This window comes from Micromys minutus, assembly GCF_963924665.1.
Source record: "Micromys minutus genome assembly, chromosome: 11".
Classification (NCBI taxonomy): domain Eukaryota; kingdom Metazoa; phylum Chordata; class Mammalia; order Rodentia; family Muridae; genus Micromys; species Micromys minutus.
In genome coordinates, this window is record NC_137980.1 from 17,982,269 (window position 1) to 18,004,877 (window position 22,609).

The window sequence follows — 22,609 nt, forward strand, 5'->3', positions numbered from 1 at the left end:
GTGTGGTTCCCTCCTCTCTTGTTCTTACAAGTAGCTTTGTAGGGAATTAACAGATGCCCTGTCCAAGAATACTTGAAAGGAAACAAACCAGGACTCTTCAGCATTTTACACCAGTGGCAGGCCTTTGATTTCCTGTCCTGTCCTAGAAGGCACCTCTAGTCCTGCCCCTTAAGTCCAATGCCCAGTTGCAATGCACAGCTACATACCTCATTGCCCTCATTCACTTCTGACCACTGAGTTAGTAGCACTTGCACTGCTGGGGTGTGGCCACACATCGCAGCCAAGTGTAAGGCCGTGTTCCCGTCCTGCAACAGAGATTCATTCCAGGGGAAACTGCCTGTACTGAGGAACACCCCCTCCCCAGCCCCCAACACCAGGGCACAACATAGCTTCGGGAAGCTTTTTCTTTGGCTAAAGTTACAGTGCAGAGTATCGATAGTACCTGGTTTTTAACTAAGGCTTATCGGGCATTTAAGTTTTAAATAAAAAGCCTTGGCTATTTGAACAAGTAGGGAGGGGAAAAAAACATTCTTGCTTGAACTTTGTACCGATTTTCTAGCAAAATAATAATAATAATAATAATAATAATAATAATAATAATAATAATAATAATAATAATAATAATAAAGTAAAGAACAACAGAAAATAATTGGACCTAGCCTATGGTGGGGTGCAGCGATAAAAATCAACCTGAGCTGTTCTCTTACATATATAACAAATATTAAAAGATTTATGGTGCAAAACTCTTAGGCCTGTAATTCCATGTCAGGAAATTTCCCTCAAGGAAGTCCTCAAAGATGTCCATACAGATGGCCACCTTGTAGGGTTTCCCTTCACAGTTTATGTGGGGCCAAATCTTCAGCAGTCCTCAAGAAAGAAAAGGAGAGGGCTGGCTTTATCAGGAGTGGGTCCTTCATTTCAAAAAACTGCATTATAAGTAACTGTGAGGCCAGTTCACCATCTTCTGGGTTAGAAGAGTCAAACTGAACACGAAATAGAAAAATACACGAAGGAAACGAATTTCAAAACATTTATGGAGCAAAAGCTACCAATCATAGCTAGGCATGGTGGCACCCACCTTTAATCTCAGCACTGAGAAAGCAGAGGCAGGAGGATCTCTGTGAGTTCAAGGCCAGCCTAATCTCCAGGACCAGCCAGGGCTACATATTGCAGCATGAACCTGTGGACTGCATGACCCCTTTGGGGGTTGAACAACCCTTTCACAGAGCTGCATATCAGATAGTCTGCATATGAGCTACTTACATCCCAATTCATAATAGCAGAATTATAGATAGGAAGTAACGTCAACAGCAACAACAGAAACAAAAAAACAAGCACACACATAAAAACCGAAACAACAACAAAAAAAGAAGTAACAATAAAAATAATTTTATGACTGGGGGGTCCCCACAACATGAGGAACTGTAGTAAAGGGTCACAGCGTTAAGAAGGCTGAGGATGGACATAGACCTTGTCTCAAAACAAAGCCCCGTCCACCAATCATGACAATCTACAGCAAAAGTGGATGCATTTTACCATGATTCTCTCAGTCGTAGCAATTTAAGAACTCTACTGTGGACCAGAAACAACCTGTCTCGGGATCTGCACACTGACTGCTAATCACCACACCACCTGTAACTCTTCCTTGTCCTCAGTGAAAACAAAACAAAAATCGAAGTCCAACTCACCTCGTCCTTTTCTGAAGTATGGAGATTAAGGAAGATAAGCTTTTCGATCATTTCAACGTGGCCCCTCTCAGCTGCCAGAAGAAATGGTTTTCTTCCTCTCTGAAAATCAATCGTGGATTCTACACTGATCACATACTTAGCAGACAGTTGGGAGAACTGACAAGCTTAAGTGACAGGGCAGCTAAGATGGTCATATCTGGGCCCTTCTCACGGGAAGGGAATGAACAGTTCTCTGAACCTAAGCCACATCCAGTTCTGGGTTGTCATCAGAACTGTGAGGAACCCCACACCAACACTGAATCAGTTTTATGGACACAGGGTTCATTAGAGGTCCTCCAGAGCATCCCACCACAGCCTGGCGATCAGATGTCGTTGCAAAAGTAGCAAGAATTCCTGAATGGAAAAGCACTTCTTCCATTCAACCAGTTACTGAGAAATTATCTTGTGCCAAATCCTGTTTGAAGCGTCTGAGCATCACTCTGTCTTACCAAGAAAAGCACATGACACAGAAATTCTTCAGTGCTCAACACATATGACTCTCATTCAGATCCATTTGTCTAGCTGAATTCTACTTTAATTTTAAAGATGTATTTATTCTTAGTTACGGTGCGTAAACATAAACCTGAGTGGATATGTGTACCGTGTGCATGCATGATGCCCTCAGAAACCAGAAGAGGCCATTGGATCCCCTGAAACTAGAGTTGAAAACAGTTTGTGAGCCTCCACGTTGGTGCTAAGAACTGAACCCAGGTCCTCTGCAAGAGTAGCAAGTGTTCTTAACCACTGAGCCATCTCTCCAGCCCCTGTGCAATCAAAATCTGAGGCAGTATTCACTGGGTGACGTATTTCCAAGCAATCAGAAAGCTGTTGAGTGTCGGTCTACTTGACATGGAAAGGAAAAATAAAGCAGAAGCATCCAGCAACTCCAGGGAAGACAGGTGTTTATATCTGATTATTCAACACAGATGGTTTGAATAATAGTGTTTTCTCCAAGTTTTCCTGTTGGTGACAGACACTGCATTTGCAGTAGCCAAGATATCATCAAGAAAAAGTAAAAAAAAAAAAAAAAAAATGCACAGAAAACTTAATTTTTCAACTCAAGGTATTTTTGGAACAAAAGGAAAAGGAAACTGGATGACAAACTGCTTAAGATGAATTTTCTTCAACTAAAAGAAAGGGAACTTGGCTTAGTGTTGCTAACTGAAGGCTTAGCGAGGGCACAAGATTCTATAAATGGCATTCTGAATCTGTCAGCTAATCGCTAGCTAATGGCATTTAACTAAAAGATCAACACCACTGATTGCCTATAAGGAAGGAAAAGGGAAAAGAGACAGGCTAAAATAGTCCAGTGCCTAACACAAAATGGAAAACATCTGCTCAGATCAGCCCTGTTGGGATCTGTGTCTGTGAATGTGTAGAAACCAGGGAAAGAAACTAGCAGCAAAGAGTTCACATAATTTATGGTTCTTAGGCCACATATATTGTCCACAAGACCTACAGCTCCAGCCCTTCAAAACTTGAAGATCCAATTGCCTTCCTTATTCTCAGGAAACCACCAAGGGGAAAGGGAAGGAACAGATTGTCTGAAGCCACGGTTTTCTGCTTGCAAGTTGAGTTATGGTTGAAGGATAAAAATCTAGTCCACTTGAAAATGACGGACTGATAGTCACTGTATGTGACTTACAACCAATATCCACAGATGACAACAGCAGATGAAGAGTCATGCAAACAGCACGCAGGGGTGAATCTTATTTGTCAACTTGGTTGGACGGTGAGATGACTTGGACACACCTCTAGGAGTGTCTGTGATGGTGTCTCCAGGCAAGATTTGAGACTGAGGGCTTTGACCTAATGAATGGTTTAATTCACTGATGAATTTAAACTTCGAATAGATTACTGGAGGCGACAGAACTGTGGAAGGTCTGGTTGAAGGATGCTGGTCACTAAGGACCTGCCCTTGGGACAGTGCCAGCTCTGTCCTACTATGCTCAGATGTGCTTCCTGGCCACCATGGTGAAGCCACATGCTTCCTGACAGGATGAGTAAAATCTCTGAAATCACAAGTGATAGTAAATCTTTGTTTATTTTTACACTGTTCTCTTGGGTGTGTGTGTCATGGTGTGAATAACATGAAATCAGGAAAGGAGAAACGAGCCCATTGATTACATGCTAGATGAAAATAATGTCTTAGTTCTATTGCTGCAAAGAGACCCCATGACCATGACAACTTCTTAAACAGCAAACCACAGGGTTTGCTTACAGTTCAGAGGTTTAGGACATTATTATCATGGTGGGATGCTTGGCAGGACACATGGAAGGCAGGCATGGTGCCAGAGGAGAGCTGAGAGTCCCACACCCGCACAGGCAGGCAGCAAGAAGAGTCAGACACTGGACCTGGCTTAAGCATTTGAAACCCTAAAGCCTACCCCTAGTGATGCACTCGCTTCAACGAGGATACATCTACTCCAACAAGGCCTCACCTCCTAATGCTCCCAATCCCTGGTGGCCAAGTATTCAAATCTATGAGTCTATTGGGGTCATTCTTATTCAAACCACCACAAATGTCATATAGTCTATAGCACTCATGTATCAACAATTTTATCACACACATGCATGCTTCACACACACACACACACACACACACACACACACAGAGAGAGAGAGAGAGAGAGAGAGAGAGAGAGAGAGAGAGAGATTGTGCTAAGTAATGGAGTGACCAAGAACAGTAGAGAGGAGTCCTCCAGGGAAGAAAGGCACATAAGAATGTGCTCGTATAGTAATGCAGTGGCAGAGATAGCACAGGGGCACTACTTAGAGTGATTGTGTGGAGACAAGAAAAGACAAGGCTGCCTTTGAAAGTACTACTAATGTATTGTATTAGGAGATAAGAAACACCTATTACCTGATATCTGCTCATTACCTGATGTCTGCCCTGAATCTTTCCCTCTGGAACATGGCCCTTAGACCATTTTGATGCATCTCTTAAAACTCTAAGCCTCCTGCTTCTTTCTCCAAGGACAACACCATTGAGTTGGCCAGCCACCATACCAGGCCAGTAAGAGTCAGCCTCGGATTTATTTTCCCTAATATTTACTGTGAAGTCATCGGCGAGGATGACTCTTTGGCACTTGGTAGGCAGAGGCTGGAGCGGTGGGAAGCAGCACAAAGGGATACAAAAGGCTGAGGGCCTTTTGAACTTGAACTCCTGGATTCAGTCTCTTAGATGCCTCTCATTCTGATCAAGTTGACAAGGAAGATCATAATCTCCAGTGTCTTTCCTTAGTGGACTTTATTTTTCTACTGCTGGAGCCTGACCCAGGGCTTCTTCGTGCATGTTTTTAAAGTCTCTACCAAGAGAGCTTTATGCCCAGACCTGAGAAAAGCAGTGGTTCTCAACCTGTGGGACACTGCCCCTTGGGTAAACCTTTACCTCCAAAAATGTTTACATTACAATTCATAACATAAGCAAAATTACAGTTATGAAGTAGCAACAAAATAACTTTGTGGTTGGGGGTCACCATGCCACGAGGAGCTCTAGTAAAGGACCGAAGCATCAGGAAGGTTGAGAACCACGAGGAGATCTTAGCTTTCTGGTCCATAGCATCATCACAGGGCACATTTGGCACCACCTACTTGGCTGTAGGGACCGTAGCCCGCTAGTCATCGTGCCTTTTCATACTATGCTACATGTTGCGTTCAGTGCTGCCAACTGCTAGGCTTTTCCTGGTTGCCTCCTGTTGTGGAAAGTGCTCACATTACTCACGTTGGTCATGGTGATGGTTTAGAACTGAGCATATGATTCAAACAGAATTGCTTGTGGCACCCGTGTCTGAGCTTGGATAGGAAAGGACTTTTTGTCTTTGGGTCAGAAATCCATAAGGGTAGAAACTGGAAGCTGTGGACAGGCACCCTCTCACCATACCCGGAGCCTAGGGAGGACTAGAGGCAGTGAAAGTCAGCCGACAGTTGCAGAAAGAAAGAAAAGCTGGACCCACCATGTCTGAAACCAGTAAGAGATACCCTCGAAGACTTCATTCATAAATTATCAAGTATCTTTATTATTCTCAGCCCAGATTAGGATGAATTTCTGTTACTTGTAACAGAAAGAATTCTAATATATATTTATCAGCTTTGGGACTATACTTCTAATATATATATATATATATATATATATATATATATATATATATATATATATATATATATATACATGAAATCATAATACACACACACACACACACACACACACACACACACACACATATATATATATATATATATATATATCCGGGTTGCTTCTTCATTACTATACCAAAGGTAGGCTACTTTATAAAGTTAAAGAAGTTTATTTGGCTCATGGTTCTAGAAAGGAAGGTATAGGCCCACATCTAGGAAAGGCCTTCTTGCTTTCAGACTCTGGGAACATTGCAAGAGTCTCAAAATAAGAGACAGCGGCTGTGTCTTGTCTCTCCCTCTCATTATAAAACCATCAGGTTTCAGCCGTGGAATTTCCATCCCAACCATTTCCCAGAGGCCCCACTTTGTAATCCCACAGTTGGCTCAATGTCATTAGCACGTGACTCCAGGGATTAAGCTCCTGCAAGACTGAAGCCATTGATCTCCTTTAAACTGTAGCAAGGACAAACATTTCTCCATTAGGAGTAGAGGTCTGTTCAGTTTTGAGATGGCCCATCTCTTTTTACCCTGGGTTGCTGCAAAACTTTACATTTTTATACAGTTCAACAAAATGACACAGGGTCCACACCCCAAGAGGGCCTAAGACATGAGCAGTTCCAGGAGACTGAGTTTTCACAGATGAGGCATCTCGCTTTCCAGCAGAAGAGCTAAGTCTTTGAACTTTGGATGCCCTTTATGGATGTTACCAAGAAAAAAAAATGTATAAGCCGTGTTACACAAAACAGAATGTTCCATATACTTTGTCTCTTTTAAATATGGAAGTGCCTTAGGGAAGGATGACGTGACAGTACAGTGTAAATTATAAGATGTACATTTTTGTCCTTGCCGAGGTACATACGATTAGGCAAAAATAGCAATGGGAATTTCAGAACCATATGTATCTTTGAACATAAAATTCCCTATCATGTCATTACTTTTGAAAAGAAACAGCCCAACCCATTTGAATTACGTTCAAGCGGGCTTCTAGCCAGTGCAGCCTCAAGGGGTCTCCTGCATTGGGAAGGCAGAAAAACTTCCCAGACAAGTCCAAGAAAAGTGTCTGACCCAGGGCCTCATGCCCGGAGCGGATCACTAGGCTTCCTGGCCCTTAACTAGAATAAGGAGTGTCCAGAGTTCCTGTTCCTTGTTTTTCCTTTGTTAGCTCATATGTTTAACCATCTATGTTTTAACTTGATGCGTTTAATTTTTTTTTTTTTTTTGGCATGTAAACAAGTCAGAGGAGCTTCAAGTTCATGAAGTCACCAAATGCAACAAAAAAGGTCTAAAACAGCACCCGTGGTCCCACCGGGCTCATTGTTTACCCTCGGAATCCTTGGAACACTGCTCCACGGTGCCTGTCTACATCCACACCCCACAGCATTTCCCCTGACGGGAAGCCCAACCAGCTTAAGGGAAACCCAGAGTGAAGTGGGGCTGGAACGCGAGCTGGGAGATCAAGGATGCTCAGAGCTGGTGAAGTAGCTCAGATGGGCGGGGCACGGACGCCTGATGAGTTCTCTTTACACAGTAGGGTTGATAGCTTTGGCTAAATGCCCTTGCAGATACATTTGACCCCTGTATCCACGGGTGAATAAAACTACTCACAATCCAAAATATCCAGGGGGGGGGGGACCCCGTATCTACTGAACTTACAGACTTTTTTTGTCATTCTTTTAACCACAGGCTTTAATAGATTGCACAGCATTATAGTTGAAATAGGTACCAACAGCAGTTTAGGGACGTTTTAAAGGGCACAAGAGGCTGTGTGTAGCTTATGTAAAGCACTACACCATTTTATATATGGATTTGATCTTCTGCCCACTTTAGCATCCAAGAGGAGTCCTGGACCTAACTCCCTGTGGAGACTAAGGGATGCCTGAACAAGAAAACAGATGTATTCTCAACCCCCTTCTGCCGTTGACTACCACTCCTCCCCACAAAGAGGCTGCTTCTGACTTACAAAGACCTCCCTGTTCAGATTCGGTTAGGCTCTTAGATGCTCCCAACATCCTCAGCCGACAGAAGCATAACCAAACTTGTCCGTTTCCAACCAACACGCAGCCTTTGCCGTTTCCCTTCTACACCTTCCTTTCCCAACATTACTGTTTCTTAGGTTCTCATCACAGATGGAAGCTGACCTATAGATTCAAACATTTAGACTGCTTGGCCTCAAACTCCTGACTCTAATTTCTCTCCCCTGGTGACATTAGATGATTTTTTAGGGCTGTACAGCTAGGAGATGGTCCCTAAACCCCACACGCCCTGAGCTCTATCCAAACTCTCTTAGGCCCAGTTAAATCCATTTTGTGTTAAAGGTCTCTTCCTCATAAAACTTCTATTGTCAGAGTCTAGAATTGAGTCTCTGTGGGGACACACAGTCTCTTTCTGCTGCCTACAGATGAAGATGGAGAACTCTCAGCTCTTTCTCCAGCACCATGTCTATCTGCCCGTTGCCATGCTTCCCACCATAATGATAATGGACTAAACCCTTGAAACTGTAAGCCAGCCGAAATTAAGTGTTTTCCTTTGTAAGAATTGTCTTGGTCATGGTGCCTTGTCACAGCAATAAAACTCAAACTAAGACAAGGCCCTAGGCCTGTCCCTGAAGGAATACACATAAGTCACTTTCCTCCGTGCCTAACACATTGAAACATAGTCATAAGATAAAGCTGGTCTTATTAATCACTTACAAAAAAATTAAAATGATACCTAGACAAATATAGTAAGCGTTATAGTCCATGGTTGATCTCTGCAAAGTTTTGGTTCAAATATATTCTAAAAAGGGAAGGCACCATAGAATAAACATTTAGAATACTGATGGAGGTGGGTAGTGTCTAAACCCTGGCCAAGATGGGGGAGTATAAAGGGAAGGAGTCTGGCTGTGGTCTCTCTGATTCCTCTTCTCCCCCTATGCAGAAGCCTGGACCACTGCCAACAGCAACACTTTCCTCCTGCCTATGGTCGATGAGAGAGGAGCTGGCTCCAGGGCCAAGCCTGTGTGTGCTTTCTGCTCTAGCAGCCCCACCCAGGCAGAAGAAGCTGAGCAGATAGGGAGTACCCAGGCATACCTCATTGGGCTCGTTCAGGTCCTGCAGGTGCAAGTCTTGAATGAGGTAATCCACAATATGCAGGTTATTGTTCTGAGCTGCCAAGTGGAGGGCATTCATTCCTTCCTGAAGAGGGTTAGAGTGAAGGAGTGAATGTACTGACCTCAGAGCCCCAGGACCTCCTGCCCTGTCACTGGTGAGGTGAGAGCTTAGGCCCCCGGGGAACCACTTACCTACCTGGCTTTTGGCTCTCTGGTCTGCTCCAGCTTTAACTAGCATGAGCATGATCTCGAAGCTTCCAGACCAGGCTGCAAGGTGAATTACTGTCAAGCCATGCTGCCCCAAGAAGAGAGAAGCAGAGAGAGAACTCATTAGACAACAAACCACAAACATTTTGTCTCTCTGACAAAAGCCTAAATAGGAGATTACTGAACAATTGAGAAGTATGTGATGTCATTTGTAACAAAAGGGATGTTGCAATTCTATGGGAGATGTGTAAGGAATACTGTCATGAGTAGGTCTCCACCTAGAGAAAATAAAGTGAAAGACGGCACCACAGTTGAGTAAAAAAAAAAAAAAAAAAAAAAAAAAAAAAAATTATACAATACACAGTAACACACGCACAAAAATAACTCTTGGAAAAATGCAGACTATAACGTGAACTCTCGCTATTTAGAGTTTAAAGAGGGAAAATAGAACATAAACCAATTAAACAAGTAATACTTTCAAAACCCTATCATTAGTTAAAAAAAGGGGATCTCTAACATGTGATATGTTCTTACTAAGCATCATTAACAACAAAAGACAAACTATAGAAAAGTGCACAAGTAAGAGGGGCCCCATAAGTTATCAGAAAAAGTGAAAAACTTTACTGTCTAAACTAACTGGCAGTTCTACTGAAAATCAAAATACGCTCTTGGCTCTTGGCTCCTCTCTTGCTCCCCCTCCTCCTCTCATGGTTCAGTGAGGTCTGCTGGGCATGTTCAACCTGGTCTCTCCCCTCTGCCTGATTTCTCCTTTACACCTATAATAAAAATCTCCTCTACTTTAAAAACAAAATCAAATCAAAATACAATCATCCACTCATCTCTGGAACCTAAAGTTACACACACACAGACACACACACACACACAGACACACACACACACACAGAGAGAGAGAGAGAGAGAGAGAGAGAGAGAGAGAGAGAGAGAGAGAGATGTTAATTATATCAATGAGAAATGTAAACTAGGTGTATATGATCATCTGTATGGGAGAATTGCATAGTTGGATAGTCATGTGTCAGAGGTGTCATTGACACCCAAAGAACAAAGGCCAGGCATGCCAGTGAACACTCCATGCCACACAAGGCTGCCTCACAACAAGGAGCCTTATGATCCCAAACGTCAATCCATCAACAAACACTTCGGAGGAGCTCTGCAGTAAATGCACATGCTTTATCAAACTTATAGCTCAGCTGTCACTCTGTATAGAGACTTTTTGTGCATGTCATACTTAAATTCTAGCATACAGTACACTTAGTGACTTTTCCTTTTACAAGAACAGAGATTTATAATAAGTGGTTGAGGTCCTTTAAGTGCATTAACCACAATTTTACCTCTTCACTTAGCATCCCATGCTAACTGCTGCTATATTCAGTACTCCAAATCTATCTATCTATCCATCCATCCACCTATCTATCCACCTATCTATCTATCTATTTATCTATCTATCATCTATCTATCTATCTATCTATCTATCTATCTATCTATCTATCTATCTATCTATCTACACTGTCTTACCACATAGTCCTGCTCTGTAAAGTATGATTGCAGCTAACAATCATTTATTAACAATCTCTGATTGCAGAGAGCAAGTGCCTCCACTCAGTCTCTACCACCCAAAGGAGCTGAACTGTCTGGATAAAATCCATCTATCAGAGGATTCTGGAAAGAGAACATAACAGGCAGCCTGGGGAAGGTAACCAAAACTCAGGAGCACTAATGACATGGACAGAGGGTTCCTGCTGTTTGCTGTTTTCCTAGAGACTGGAGGCAGTTTCGGTTCTTGACCAGGACATAGACAAGAAGGGACAAAAGGAAGCCCCCGAGGAGGAGAAGGTGACAGATTCTTCCCTTGCTGCTTTCTTTGTCCCTGACAACTTAGGGGATCTGGGGCGTGGTGTAAGTGGAGGAGAACACAGAAGGTGTACAGGGAGGACACAGAATTGTGGACAAGAAGGAGGTTGCCTACCCTTCTGGACTGTGTCATGGGCTGCATGTAGATTGACTCCTAACACTGTGACAAGAGTTTGGGAGCTGAACTCTGGTGAAGATTATGGCCCAGGTGAAGACTGGCTCTGAGGACAGATCTGAACTACACTGCAAAACTTTTGGAAACTGAAGTTTCAAAAGTCGTAACAACCTGCTCGCCCTTGTGCAATGAGCACAGCACCTCAGCCCAGTTCTGCTCTGAACTAAAATCAACGCAAGACGGAACTTGGAATTAGATGCAATCCTAATCTGATTTATGCTGCCGTAATGAGCTGTGATAACAGCTGGGTGATTAACAACACGAGCAGAACAGGTTCAGCTCATGGTACTGGAGGCTTAGACACCTATTTGGTGAGCTGTGTCACAACACGTGGCAGGGAACTCATCTTATCAGGAACCCTGCCCTGAGAAAACATTATTCTTTTCATGCGGGTGCAGTGCAACGCGTTATTCATCTCCGAAAGATCTGAAAGCCCAGTGCTGTGGCTCCAGCCATTATTTCTGCTCCATGAACTACAGAGGACATGCTGAAACCATAGCTACACCAGAACCAGACAGAAGCATGAGACTATAAAACGTTTAGAAGAGAAATATGAAGGCTGGAGAGACGGCTCAGTGGTTAAGAGCACTGACTGCTCTTCCAGGGGTCCTGAGTTCAATTCCCAGCAACCACATGATGGCTCACAACCATCTATATCAGGATCCTACACCCTCTGCTGGTATGTTTGGAGACACCTACTGTGTGCTCGTAATAAATAAATCTTAAAAGTATGAGAAACTCGTCATGGTTAGGCAAATCATTCCTACATATACATAGTATCAGTATCAGGACTCCTTTTTAAAAATAGTGACAGTAAGGTGGGCATGGTGGCATATGACCAAATGTCACCCATGTCATGGGCTTGAGCTCACCAAGTCCACAGCAGAAGACTTTGTGGGGGAAATGTACATCTGTACATAGTAATTCACCACCTCTAAGGAACAATGGCTCCAGTCGGAATTTGTGGTTTCAGAAGCTCAAGTTGTCTTCTGCTTGAATTCCCACCACTCAAGAAATAGAGAGAGGCAGGAGAAGCTCTGTGTTAAGGCCAGCCTGGTCTACATAGCGAGTTCCAGGTCAGGCAGCATCATATGATGAGGCCCTGTCTCAAAACAAAACAAACACCAACAATTCTACTTCATCAACATTAGAAGCCTCTGCTCTGCTTGCACTGAAAAAGAGAGTCTGCAGATAAAATACTGCGAAGTGTTCACCTAACCTGGGACCCGCTCTCAGAGTATGTAACGAATGCTCAAAATGCCACAATAAAAGAATACTTCAAAAGGAAATAAGAAGAATGAACAAACCTAGTTCTCAGAAATGTTCAAAAGATCTAGCTGGGGGATGCAGGTTGGCGGTAGGAGGCTCTGTTTATATTCGGTGAGCTCTGGTTCCCACATCCAGCACTAAAAAAACATCTAAGCAGATTTCGCAAATGATGGCCCGTAAGTGGCAACAGGTGAGCGCATACTTGACGTCCTTTGCCAGTGAAGAAACACAGATCAAAACAGGGAGCCGCCTAAGTTGTGAGCAGGATGGCCAGAGGGAGGGAGGAAACAGCCAGCAGCTATGTGGGGGAGAAGCAAACGTGACCTGCATTGTTGGTGAGGATGAAAATATCTGGGTCTCCCAAGTCCTCAGCCCGTGTTCAGTCACATACATGTCCCATTGACCCGGCAGTGTCACATACCAAAGAGAGGAAGCTTGCAAAAAACATGCCAAAATGTTTACAATGGCTTTACTTTGTGTGTACATACACACGCACATATATGGAGGTCTGAGGTGGTTTGCTGGCATTTTCCTTTATTGCTCTCAACGTTATTTTTTATGTAGCGTCTCTTGGTGACCTGGAGCTCACCATTTTGGCTATGCTGGAAGAAAGGAAGGCAACAAGGTCCACCCGTCTTGGTGACTCTGCACCCCACATTGTTGTTATAGGTGTGTACGGCTTTGCCAGGCATCTTGCGTGGGTACTAGACATTCAAATCAAGGTTTCCACAATTGTGCAGCAGACAGCTCATCTGTTTTCTTGGAGTTCTCTCTGGGTCCTTCCCCAGATCTGGTAACTACTTACAATAATAACAAACTGGAAATCACCCTCAGATCCTTCAAATGGCAAATAGATAAACTGGGCTACACCCATAAACAAAACCACTGTTCTCTGTCTCTCCGTCTCCCTCTCTTCCTCTCTCTCTCTTTCCCTCTCTGTCTCTCTTTGTGTCTTTGTGTCTCAGTCTCTCTGATGCTGGAAACTGTACTCGGGCCTTATGCATCCTAATCACACTTCTGCTAAGCTGTACTCCAAGGCCCTTTGCTCTACAGTTTAAAGGTAGTGGTTGTTATGAAGTGTAATGCAGCTAGGGCATACCTGGCAGGCCCTTGCCAAATTTCTACCTTAATTTCCGCAGCCATGATGAGGATGTGGCAGGCTAGTGAGGATGTGTCTGAGATCACAAATTCAAGGCCAGCCTGGATTACACAATGAGTTCAAGGCTGGTCTGAGCAACTTAATAAGACCTTGCCACAAAGTAAGGCATTTTGTTTGTTTTGTTTTGTTTTAAGGTTGGGTCAGCTCAGTGATCACATGCTTACCATTGACCAATCAGCAGCCACACCCCTCCCTGGTAATTCATGGCTGTTATACAATTAATTACACTCAGAAAGTAAGAGTGTAGTCAGTGATAATTTCTAGTTCCGAGTTGTTACTTAACAATCTACTTACTCACCAATACCATGACAATAAACTAAAAGTGTCTGGCCTCATTAGTGACACAAAGAAAGATTCCCAGAATTATCAAATCTACATGCTGTCTATGATTGCTGGAAGGCCAATGGGATGACTACCTGGTGTAAACTGAGGCTTCTAATCTTCCAAATATTTACTCCCATGGAACCATAATATTTGAGTCTCTTTATCTATAAATTAATGGATAGTCCATTAATACTTTTTCCATAGGATTAGAAGGGATATGGCATTAAATAAACACCCTGATTGGTTCCCATGTCTGGCCCAGCACATGGTTTTAATACTTTTTATTTAGACTCAAAGTCAACAGGGCAAACTCACGATAAGGTTCGTGGAACTGATTAGGTCCCATCTTTCATGAATGCAACCATAATATGGAGAATTTACATTAGTAAGGGAAGCTAGTGCAGTCAGGTCACTATGGGAAAATAAGTAAAAACCCAATCTGAAAGGTCATGAGCGAACAATTAGTTACCAGGTGTAAAGAGCACATAGAGCAAAAGTTCTCAAGACCTTTTAGTAACGCACACTGCGGGTGGAAGTGTGCACACAAGATGAAGACATCTGTATTGATCAGTCTTCCTATATGCAGGTTATGCTCTGATTCAGTCTACCCATTGAATGTGAGCTCACCTTGTCAGCAACATCCACCCTGGCTTTGTGACTCAGTAAGAAATCCACTGCAGACAAATTATTCCTCCCCACGGCAAAGTGCAGGGCTGTGCGGTTCATCTGAGGAAACACAGTTTGCTTCTTTGATTATCTGATTAATACTCAACCCCCTTTACCATTCCTGTATCCTCTGGTTCTTTTGTATTCTTTTTGTTTAGGAGACAATGAGTCTAGCATTGTAGCCCAGGTTGGTGATCATGTCCGGCTCAGTCTCCTGTCTCTCACTTGGCCAGCACTTTCCTATCGACTATTCACATTCTGATTTTTTTGGCTCATGGTGTCAGGGTCTTCAATCATAAGTGTCAGGAAACATGTGATAGAGCAAAGATGTTCACCTTGCAGTAGCCAGGAAGAAAGAGAGAGAGGCTGGGGTACCAGTCTTCAAGAGTAGGCTCTCTCAGAGTTCTGTCCTTAAGTCCCGTTTCATAAAGATTTCACCAGCTTCTACTGTGTGGTTCTGTGCAGCTACCAAGCATTCAAGATGGCGTTTGGAGAAACTTGGAATTTAAGGCATACCAGAATATATTGATAATTCATAGCAGAGTTTCCTGTCTCAGTTCATTTCTTTGCTTTCTTCTCTATATTTCTTAAAGACTTTAAGCTTCATGTGTACGAGTGTTTTGCCTGCGTGTATATGTGTACAACACATGTGCCTGAAGAGGCCAGAATTCTGATCTCATGGAAATGGAGTTATAATGGTTATGGGGCTGAGAAAGAAATGGAATCCTTGGTAAGAGCAGCAGGGGTTCTTAATCCTTGGGCAGTTTGTTTAGCATTCCTCTTCTATAATTAAAAGAAAAAACCCTGTAATTTGCATAGATGCAAATAAATTGGTTTGGAAGGAAGAGAAGAAAGGAGGAAGGGGAAAGGGAAGGAAGGGAGGGAGGGAAGAAGGAAACTGGGGGAAAAAAGTAAAGGAGGAAGGAAGGGGAAGAAGAGAGGAAGTGGGGGAAGGAGAGATGAGGAAGTGAGAGAATGGAGAGGGGAGATAAAACAAACTCCTGACATCTACTTCGAAGGAAAACCCACATTTTGCTCCTGGGTTGCCACAAGCAATTTACTCATTTTCCACAAGAGACTTTTTGTTTATCAGTGATATTCATGCCACTGTTCCCATGTTCTGAGTACTGTTTTAGTTCTCCAGGAAAGATGCCTGGGCACCAACAGACTACTCTTGTTTCACACAGGTAATGACTTACATATGAGAATTGTTTGAAATGAGTGTTTTCTTTTCTTGCTTGCTAAGTTGATGGTGTTTAACAAACATAAATCACCTTGACATTGTCTGCAACCTAGAGTTTATTCTTTCATGTCAGATCTGGGCTATAAGCTTCCCAATAAACTTCATTTGCCTAAGAGTGTAACAATATCATTTATATTTTTTAAAGCATGTATCATCACAGATTTTTAAGAAACCCTGCAACTAATCATGACAATAAATTGCTTTGCACAAGATTAAATAGCGGTCATTAGAAAGAACATTACAAACACAGTAGCTCAGGGATGGAGCACTTGCCTAGCATGTGTGAGGGTTGGGCTTGATCTCCAGGCTACAATCTAGGACCAATCCTAGATTGTACACCCTTCCCCCCGAGGGGGGGTGCTTTCCAGACCACCCACAAACAGCTGGCTGAAGACCCTGTGCACTTTCTTTTGTAGAATTAAGGAAAGATAGAGCAAGACAGAGAGGAAGGGCTGACACTCAAGAATGTTCTTTGGCTTCCATACACATGCCCATCCATGTGAACATCTACTCACATGCAGGCCTGAATCCATGGAAACACACACACACACACACACACACACACACACACACACACACGTCTGGGGAAATAGATCATGTATGAAGCTGTAGGTTAGAAACCAGTAATACAACTACTTTGTGTAGAAAATTTTAAACTGTTTCATGTACCAGAGACTATATATCCTGCTTGTTAGAAAAATGGCTACTGTTTTGCTTTCTCAAAAATGAAACTCCATACTCATAACCGTTTTAAAAGATAAATACCTGTAATTCAGCAAATAACTATTTTTGAAAGTTTTAGCGTGCCAGCTTCTTTTCTTTCAGTTTCTTTTTATTTTTGGAGCTCTGGCTGGCCTGGAACTCACTGTGTAGATCATGTTAGCCTCAAACTCAAGAGATCCCCTGCCTCCACGGTGTTCACAGAAGCCAGAAGAGGATGCTCAGCCTCCTGGAACTGGAGTTAAAGAAGGTTGTGCACTGGCATGTAGGGTCTAGGAATCTAATCTCTGTCCTCTGCAAAGCAGCCAGTGCTCTTAGCAGCTGAGCCTTCTCACTAGCCCCAGACCCTCTTATCTTTTCTTTCCTCCTCCTATCTCTTTCCCTTTCTCCCCACCTCCCCTATATTTTATTCCTAGAATTGTTATGCTATATTTTTTCTGGTTTTCTACACACACACACACACACATGTGCACACAACCACATACACACATAGTATGTAGTTATAATAAAATATATAGACTATTTTACAAAGAATATATTAGTAGAATTAGTGTATATATATATATATATATATATACATATATATATATATATATGTCAAAATGCACATAAATACGAATTACAGGCATGCACATATAAATTCCCATAGGAGCATGCATGAGCACATACCCTGTACTAGTGTTTCACATACAGCTGCTGAAGATCATTCTGCTGCACGTGCTGCATGACTTAGACTATGCAGTTTGTTTCCATGACCTACCAGCCTGGGACAGATGGGTAGAGATTGTGTGACACCCGAGTTAGGGTATCTATTTAGGGAGCCCTTTTGTGGGTGGGAGAGGGCAGGAGGTCACCTCACACTTTCTCGTGTGGAGGCTAGAAGTCAACCCAGGCGTCATCTACTTTGACTTTTGAAGCATTTCTCACTGGGACCCCAGGCTTGCTAATCAGGCTAGGCCTGCCAGCCAGAGAGCTTCAGTTACTACCTCCTCAGCAGGGGGGGTTACAAGCTTGTGCCCCTAAGCCTGGCCTTTTCTCTTTGTGCTAGCTCATGTCTTCATACTGTGTGGCCAACACTTTACTGACAAAGCTATTTCCCCAGACTTGGGGAGCTCTTTTTAAAGTTCAAATCAGAAAAGTATAATCTGCTGCTATAATGTTTCCATTTTTGGGTCTTTTGAGAGTCCTATAACCATGGGCCATGTTGCTAGAACTCTCCCAGTGTCCCGGAAGGGGCCTGGACAAGCAGGGACCCTGATTTTATTTAGCATTAAATCCACCTCTGCCGCTGTGACCTCAAAGCACTCTACAATTCATTCTAGGCAAGTGCCTACCTCCCAACCTGATCATGCTGATCAACTGTGCCTTGAACTCCCCACCAAGACAAGCAATAAGAACTCCACATTTCTGGCAGAGGACATCTCCCTGAAAGCCTAGGAACTTGAAGAACAAAACCCAGATTTCATTGCCTGATGTGTAGATGCTTTCTGTTTCCAAAGCATAAAAATGAAAAGCCCACATACTTCTTTGGATTTTTAAAACCTTGAAAAACCTAACCACATTGGATATCAGAGGGGGAGGGTAGGAGAGGGAGGGGAGAGAGGGAGGAAAGCCCAGATGTTATAGCAAAGCTTAGCCTACCTTTCCAAAATGGGCTAGACTGAACTGATCCACAGGATACAATCTATGACCAAGTCCAGGCCTGACATCCCAATGGTGGACTTGCCTGCCTACCCACAGACTTCACAAGGATGCACATAAGACCCTGCACACTTCCCTCCCCTAGAGAAAACACTCAGAGCCTGCTCTGCTGCTCAATTCTACCGTTAGCCTTCATGCCCACAGCAGACCCCCACATCTCAGCCAGCCTCATCCCTTTGACTAGGATGACTCCAGTTGACCTTCGTACTTCCGAGCCGTCCCGTGGAGGAGTCACTTGTCAAATTTGTGACTTCTACTCACATTGTTCACAGCATTAATGTTCACCTTCTTTTCACACAGCTTCTCCATAAGATCCAAATTATTGCTTTTAGCGGCATTCTGAAAGCTTCTCTCGATTGGCAGCACTGGAAGACAGAGAGGGAACATGACCCCGGGAAGTGAAGGAGGCCACAGTTGTCTGTCATGGGTCACGTGACAGCCTTGCTCTTGGAAAGGTTGAACCAGCAACCCTGAGACTTTCCAGAGACTTTCCCACTGTGCCACTGAGGACACAGTGCATGTGTGTAAGTATTTTACTGAGCCAGGATACTGCGATTTCACCATTTTTTCACAGGGCAAGTGTTTTCACAACCTCAAAATATTCCTTTGTTTACCCCAAACAAAGCATTGTTCAAGAAGAGCTCCTCAAAGCCCCCCAATCTGTTAGTGTAGCAGGTCTTAAAGATACAGCAGACTGACCTCCCAGGGAACAAGAAGAGACTGAAAGGAACGTGAACCTTACAAAGACAAACATCTATCTACAAAACTCCGATTCAGTGCCAGGCCTGTGAGAACAAAACCTTGAAATGAGGTCTCTGTCAAGACCCAGATAAAGGCCAGGAGGAATGAATGAATGTTTTATTTTCATTTGTAAGAAAGGACATAAAATTGGATTCATGTCTACTGTGAACATGACATTACATTCATTCTCCTCTCTCTCTCTCTCTCTCTTTTTCTCTCTCTCTCTCTCACACACACAGAGTAGACTTTATTAACAAGTATAGACAATCTTCAACACCAAGAGGGTTCTCAGGAGACAATCCTAGGCATGAGGGATAAAAATCAAAATTGAGGTTAAGAATTAACAGCAGACATTTGAACCAAATACTTTGAACCAAATGAAAAGGAAAAGCTCAGAGCTGGAAAGACTGCTCAGCAGTGATGGGCACTGATTGTTCTTATAGAGGACCTGGGTTTGGGTCCCAGCACTCACAAGGCATTCACAATTGTCTGCAACTACATTTCTAGGGGATTAAATGCCCTCTTCTGGTCTCCACAGGCACCAGGCACATACACCGTGCATTTGTGCACACACAGGCATACTCATGAAATAAAAAGCAAATGTTTTTTAAAAGGAGAAGAGCAAAATAGACCTTAAGTTAGTAGATAGAAGAAACATAGCAAGGAAGTTTTAGACAACGGAGATTTAGACAGAAAACAAAAACAAAACAAAACAAAAAACCCAAAACACAAATCAAAGTCAATGGGAACAACAGATGGTTTCCTGAAAATATCAGTGAACCAACAAATGCCTAGCCAGATGACATAAAATATCAATGTCACAAATGAAAGAATGTGTTTACAGGTCTATAGATATGATATGGCTCCAGAGAAGGCAGAAGACTGTGAATTCAAGACCACTCGGGATACTTAATTAGTAGGACTGTCAAAAAAAAAAAAAAAAAGAAAGAAAGAAAGAAAGAAAGAAAGAAAGAGAGAGAGATAATGGAATATTGTGAACAAATCCATCCACATGAATTTAACAACTAAGATCACATGATATGTTTGCTAGAAACCCACATGCTACCAAAATTTATGCAAGATGAATCCATAGCCCTGACTATTAAAGAAATTAGATTTGTAGTTTAAACTATTCCAAAAAGGAAATCATTGTGCTCGAAGACAGTTTTTTGGTGTTCTTTAAAGAACAACAGAGTCTATAAAAGTCTCTGTTAGGGACCAAGGAGATGGCTTAGTCAGTAAAGGCAGTTGACATACAAAGCCCAGTCACCTGAGCTCTAACCCCAGAGCATATAAAAAGGTTGCGGAGCTTTCAACCCTTAAGAGACATTCACCGTCCGAAGTCTAACCCTCTCCAATCTCCCCAGCTCTCAGCTTATTCTCCCTGTTCCGGAACGGCTGGGCATCCTCCTCATTTTAGACACAGGGACTCGATGCCTGCATCTGCTTGACTCTTGTTTGTGGTGGTTTCTACTGGAACCTCCGATGGCTGTCTGTGACCAAATGTGCTCTGTCTCCTAAACTCCTGTGCCCTCGTTTCATGAACTTTTCCTAAAATTGCCCCCCCCCCAACTTCCTTGTTTGTGATCCATCAGTCTCCTCCACAACAGAGGTCGAGTTCGCAGACACCAGAGCTGCCTTCTCTGCATCCTCCTATCTGAAACATGCCTTGCAAATATTAGGCCCTAGAAAATAGTTCTGGTAGTAGCTAACTGCCCATTATACTAAGGAAACAGTAGACGGTTGCTAAGGCTGGGGACTACGGGAGTCCACGCTGTGCTGTTAAGTTAAGAGATGTGAGTTCTTTATCTTCAACTCCTGAAGACTTAGTGCAGCTTATGCTTTAGAAACTTAAACGCCACAATGTTAAGTGACTTAAAGTCACACAAATAAATCTGCGCACAAATCATGGTTTAAGACAAAGGCACAAGGAGTTCTTTTCTTATTTGGACAAGGGCTTACTCATTTCTTTAAACAGTCTCTGCCCCAGCTCGGAAAAGTCACCCTCCCATCCACAGTATCCGGTGTGGATCAACACTCAGTGGGGAGAACGTCAAAGGTGAAAACCAGACAGCGAGGGGGGCAGTGTTGGGCATCCCGAGGGTCGCCAGGCACCTGTGTCCTTCCAGGCTGCAGTGAGCCCACCCTCTGCCCATCAGACCTTGTCCCAGGACTCACAGCCCTCATGTCCTGCAGCTGCTGCTTCCGGATCCTGCACCTCCGGCTTCGGCATCCTAGCCAGGCTCCTCCAGGGCCTGGCGGCTGCATCCTTTAGGTTGGCCTTGAGGCCCATGGCCTCCTGTAGCATCAGAGCCCTTGCTCCGCGGCCCTGGCCACTCTCAGGGTTCATGGTCACCCTCGCTGTGGAGACTCCACTAAGGTGCGGAGCTGGACTGCAAATGCACCCCGAAAGAGCACAGGGCCGAGCCTGCTCTCTTTGGAGCCAGTGGCTAGGCACAGGCCCTTGGTTCCCCACCCCTTCCCTGGCTTGGGCTGGTCTGCAGAGTCCGCCTTTAGGTGTGGCATGCCAGGTACTAGTGTTTGGCTCTACACAAAAGGAACCATTTCTAGAAATCTACAAGCCCTCGGAAATGTTCAGCTCATACTCCAACAGTTCTCTGTACAATTTTAAATGCCTGGGTCTGATTTATAGTCAACTCATTATTGGAAATGCAATATTAAATACTTCCTATCTGGGATTCCAGATTTTCCTCCTTGCGGGGCGGGGGGGGGGGGGGGGGACTCAATTTCTCATTTGATAATCATGAAGTTATCAGCTTTCTCGTCTGGTCCGTTAGAAATAGTTAAAACAGTACTGAAACAGGTCCAACAAATCCTGACTCATCAAATAAACTTCAAATGAAAGAGGTAATATGACTTTAATTTTCTGTTATGAATTGGAGGTGTTTCATTTTAATATAAATTATGCACTTTTTGGACAGGAAAGATTGTTCAGTGATCAAGAGTACTTACATTTTTGCAGAGGACTAGAGTTTGGGTTCCAGCACCAGCTCTGGGTGGCTCACACCCAGCTGTTAACTCTGGCTCCAGAGCATCCAAAGCCCTTGTCAGGCCTCCATGGTGCACACATACACGTTAAGAACTAATGTAAAATTATATGATATCAATGTACATTTAAAGCTTGTTTTCCTTTCTAATTATTGTGCACCAAATTTTAAGTATTAAATTCAAATCAGTGTTTCTCGGATTATCAAGACAAGATGTCTTAAGCAGAGCATCGTTTATAACTTAAAAAAAAAAAGCAAATAGGCCCAATCTTTATAGTAGGGTATTATGATCATAACAATTGCAAATATACTATAATGAGTACTGATAGAAATATAAGGCAGGACTAACATGCAAAGTGTAATATGTAAGTGGAAAACAGGATTCAAAGCAATTAAATAAAATTCCAAATACTAGATGAAAAAATTCAGAGTGTCAGTATATTAACCGTAGAAATCAGACCAACTCCACAGAATGTTCGACTGTGCTATCCTAATAATAATAATAATAATAATAATAATAATAATAATAATAAGCACACAGATTGCTTTTAAACTTCCAGCTGGGCTCTCTCATT

At 43.1% G+C, this 22,609-nt stretch overlaps 1 protein-coding gene across 1 annotated transcript in view; it reads right to left on the bottom strand.

Annotated features, from left to right (window-relative positions):
• ANKDD1B (ankyrin repeat and death domain containing 1B) overlaps nucleotides 1–21,376 on the bottom strand; it is a gene marked incomplete at both ends in the record, with an annotated part of 49,135 nt that extends 27,759 nt beyond the window's left edge. The window contains 7 exons of the mRNA XM_080924821.1: nucleotides 207–305; nucleotides 1,689–1,787; nucleotides 8,933–9,037; nucleotides 9,149–9,247; nucleotides 14,583–14,681; nucleotides 18,547–18,650; nucleotides 21,205–21,376. Of these exons, the coding sequence (XP_080780947.1) occupies nucleotides 207–305; nucleotides 1,689–1,787; nucleotides 8,933–9,037; nucleotides 9,149–9,247; nucleotides 14,583–14,681; nucleotides 18,547–18,650; nucleotides 21,205–21,376 (777 nt within the window). The remainder of the gene's footprint in view (nucleotides 1–206; nucleotides 306–1,688; nucleotides 1,788–8,932; nucleotides 9,038–9,148; nucleotides 9,248–14,582; nucleotides 14,682–18,546; nucleotides 18,651–21,204) is intronic.
• Nucleotides 21,377–22,609: the final 1,233 nt, after the last annotated feature.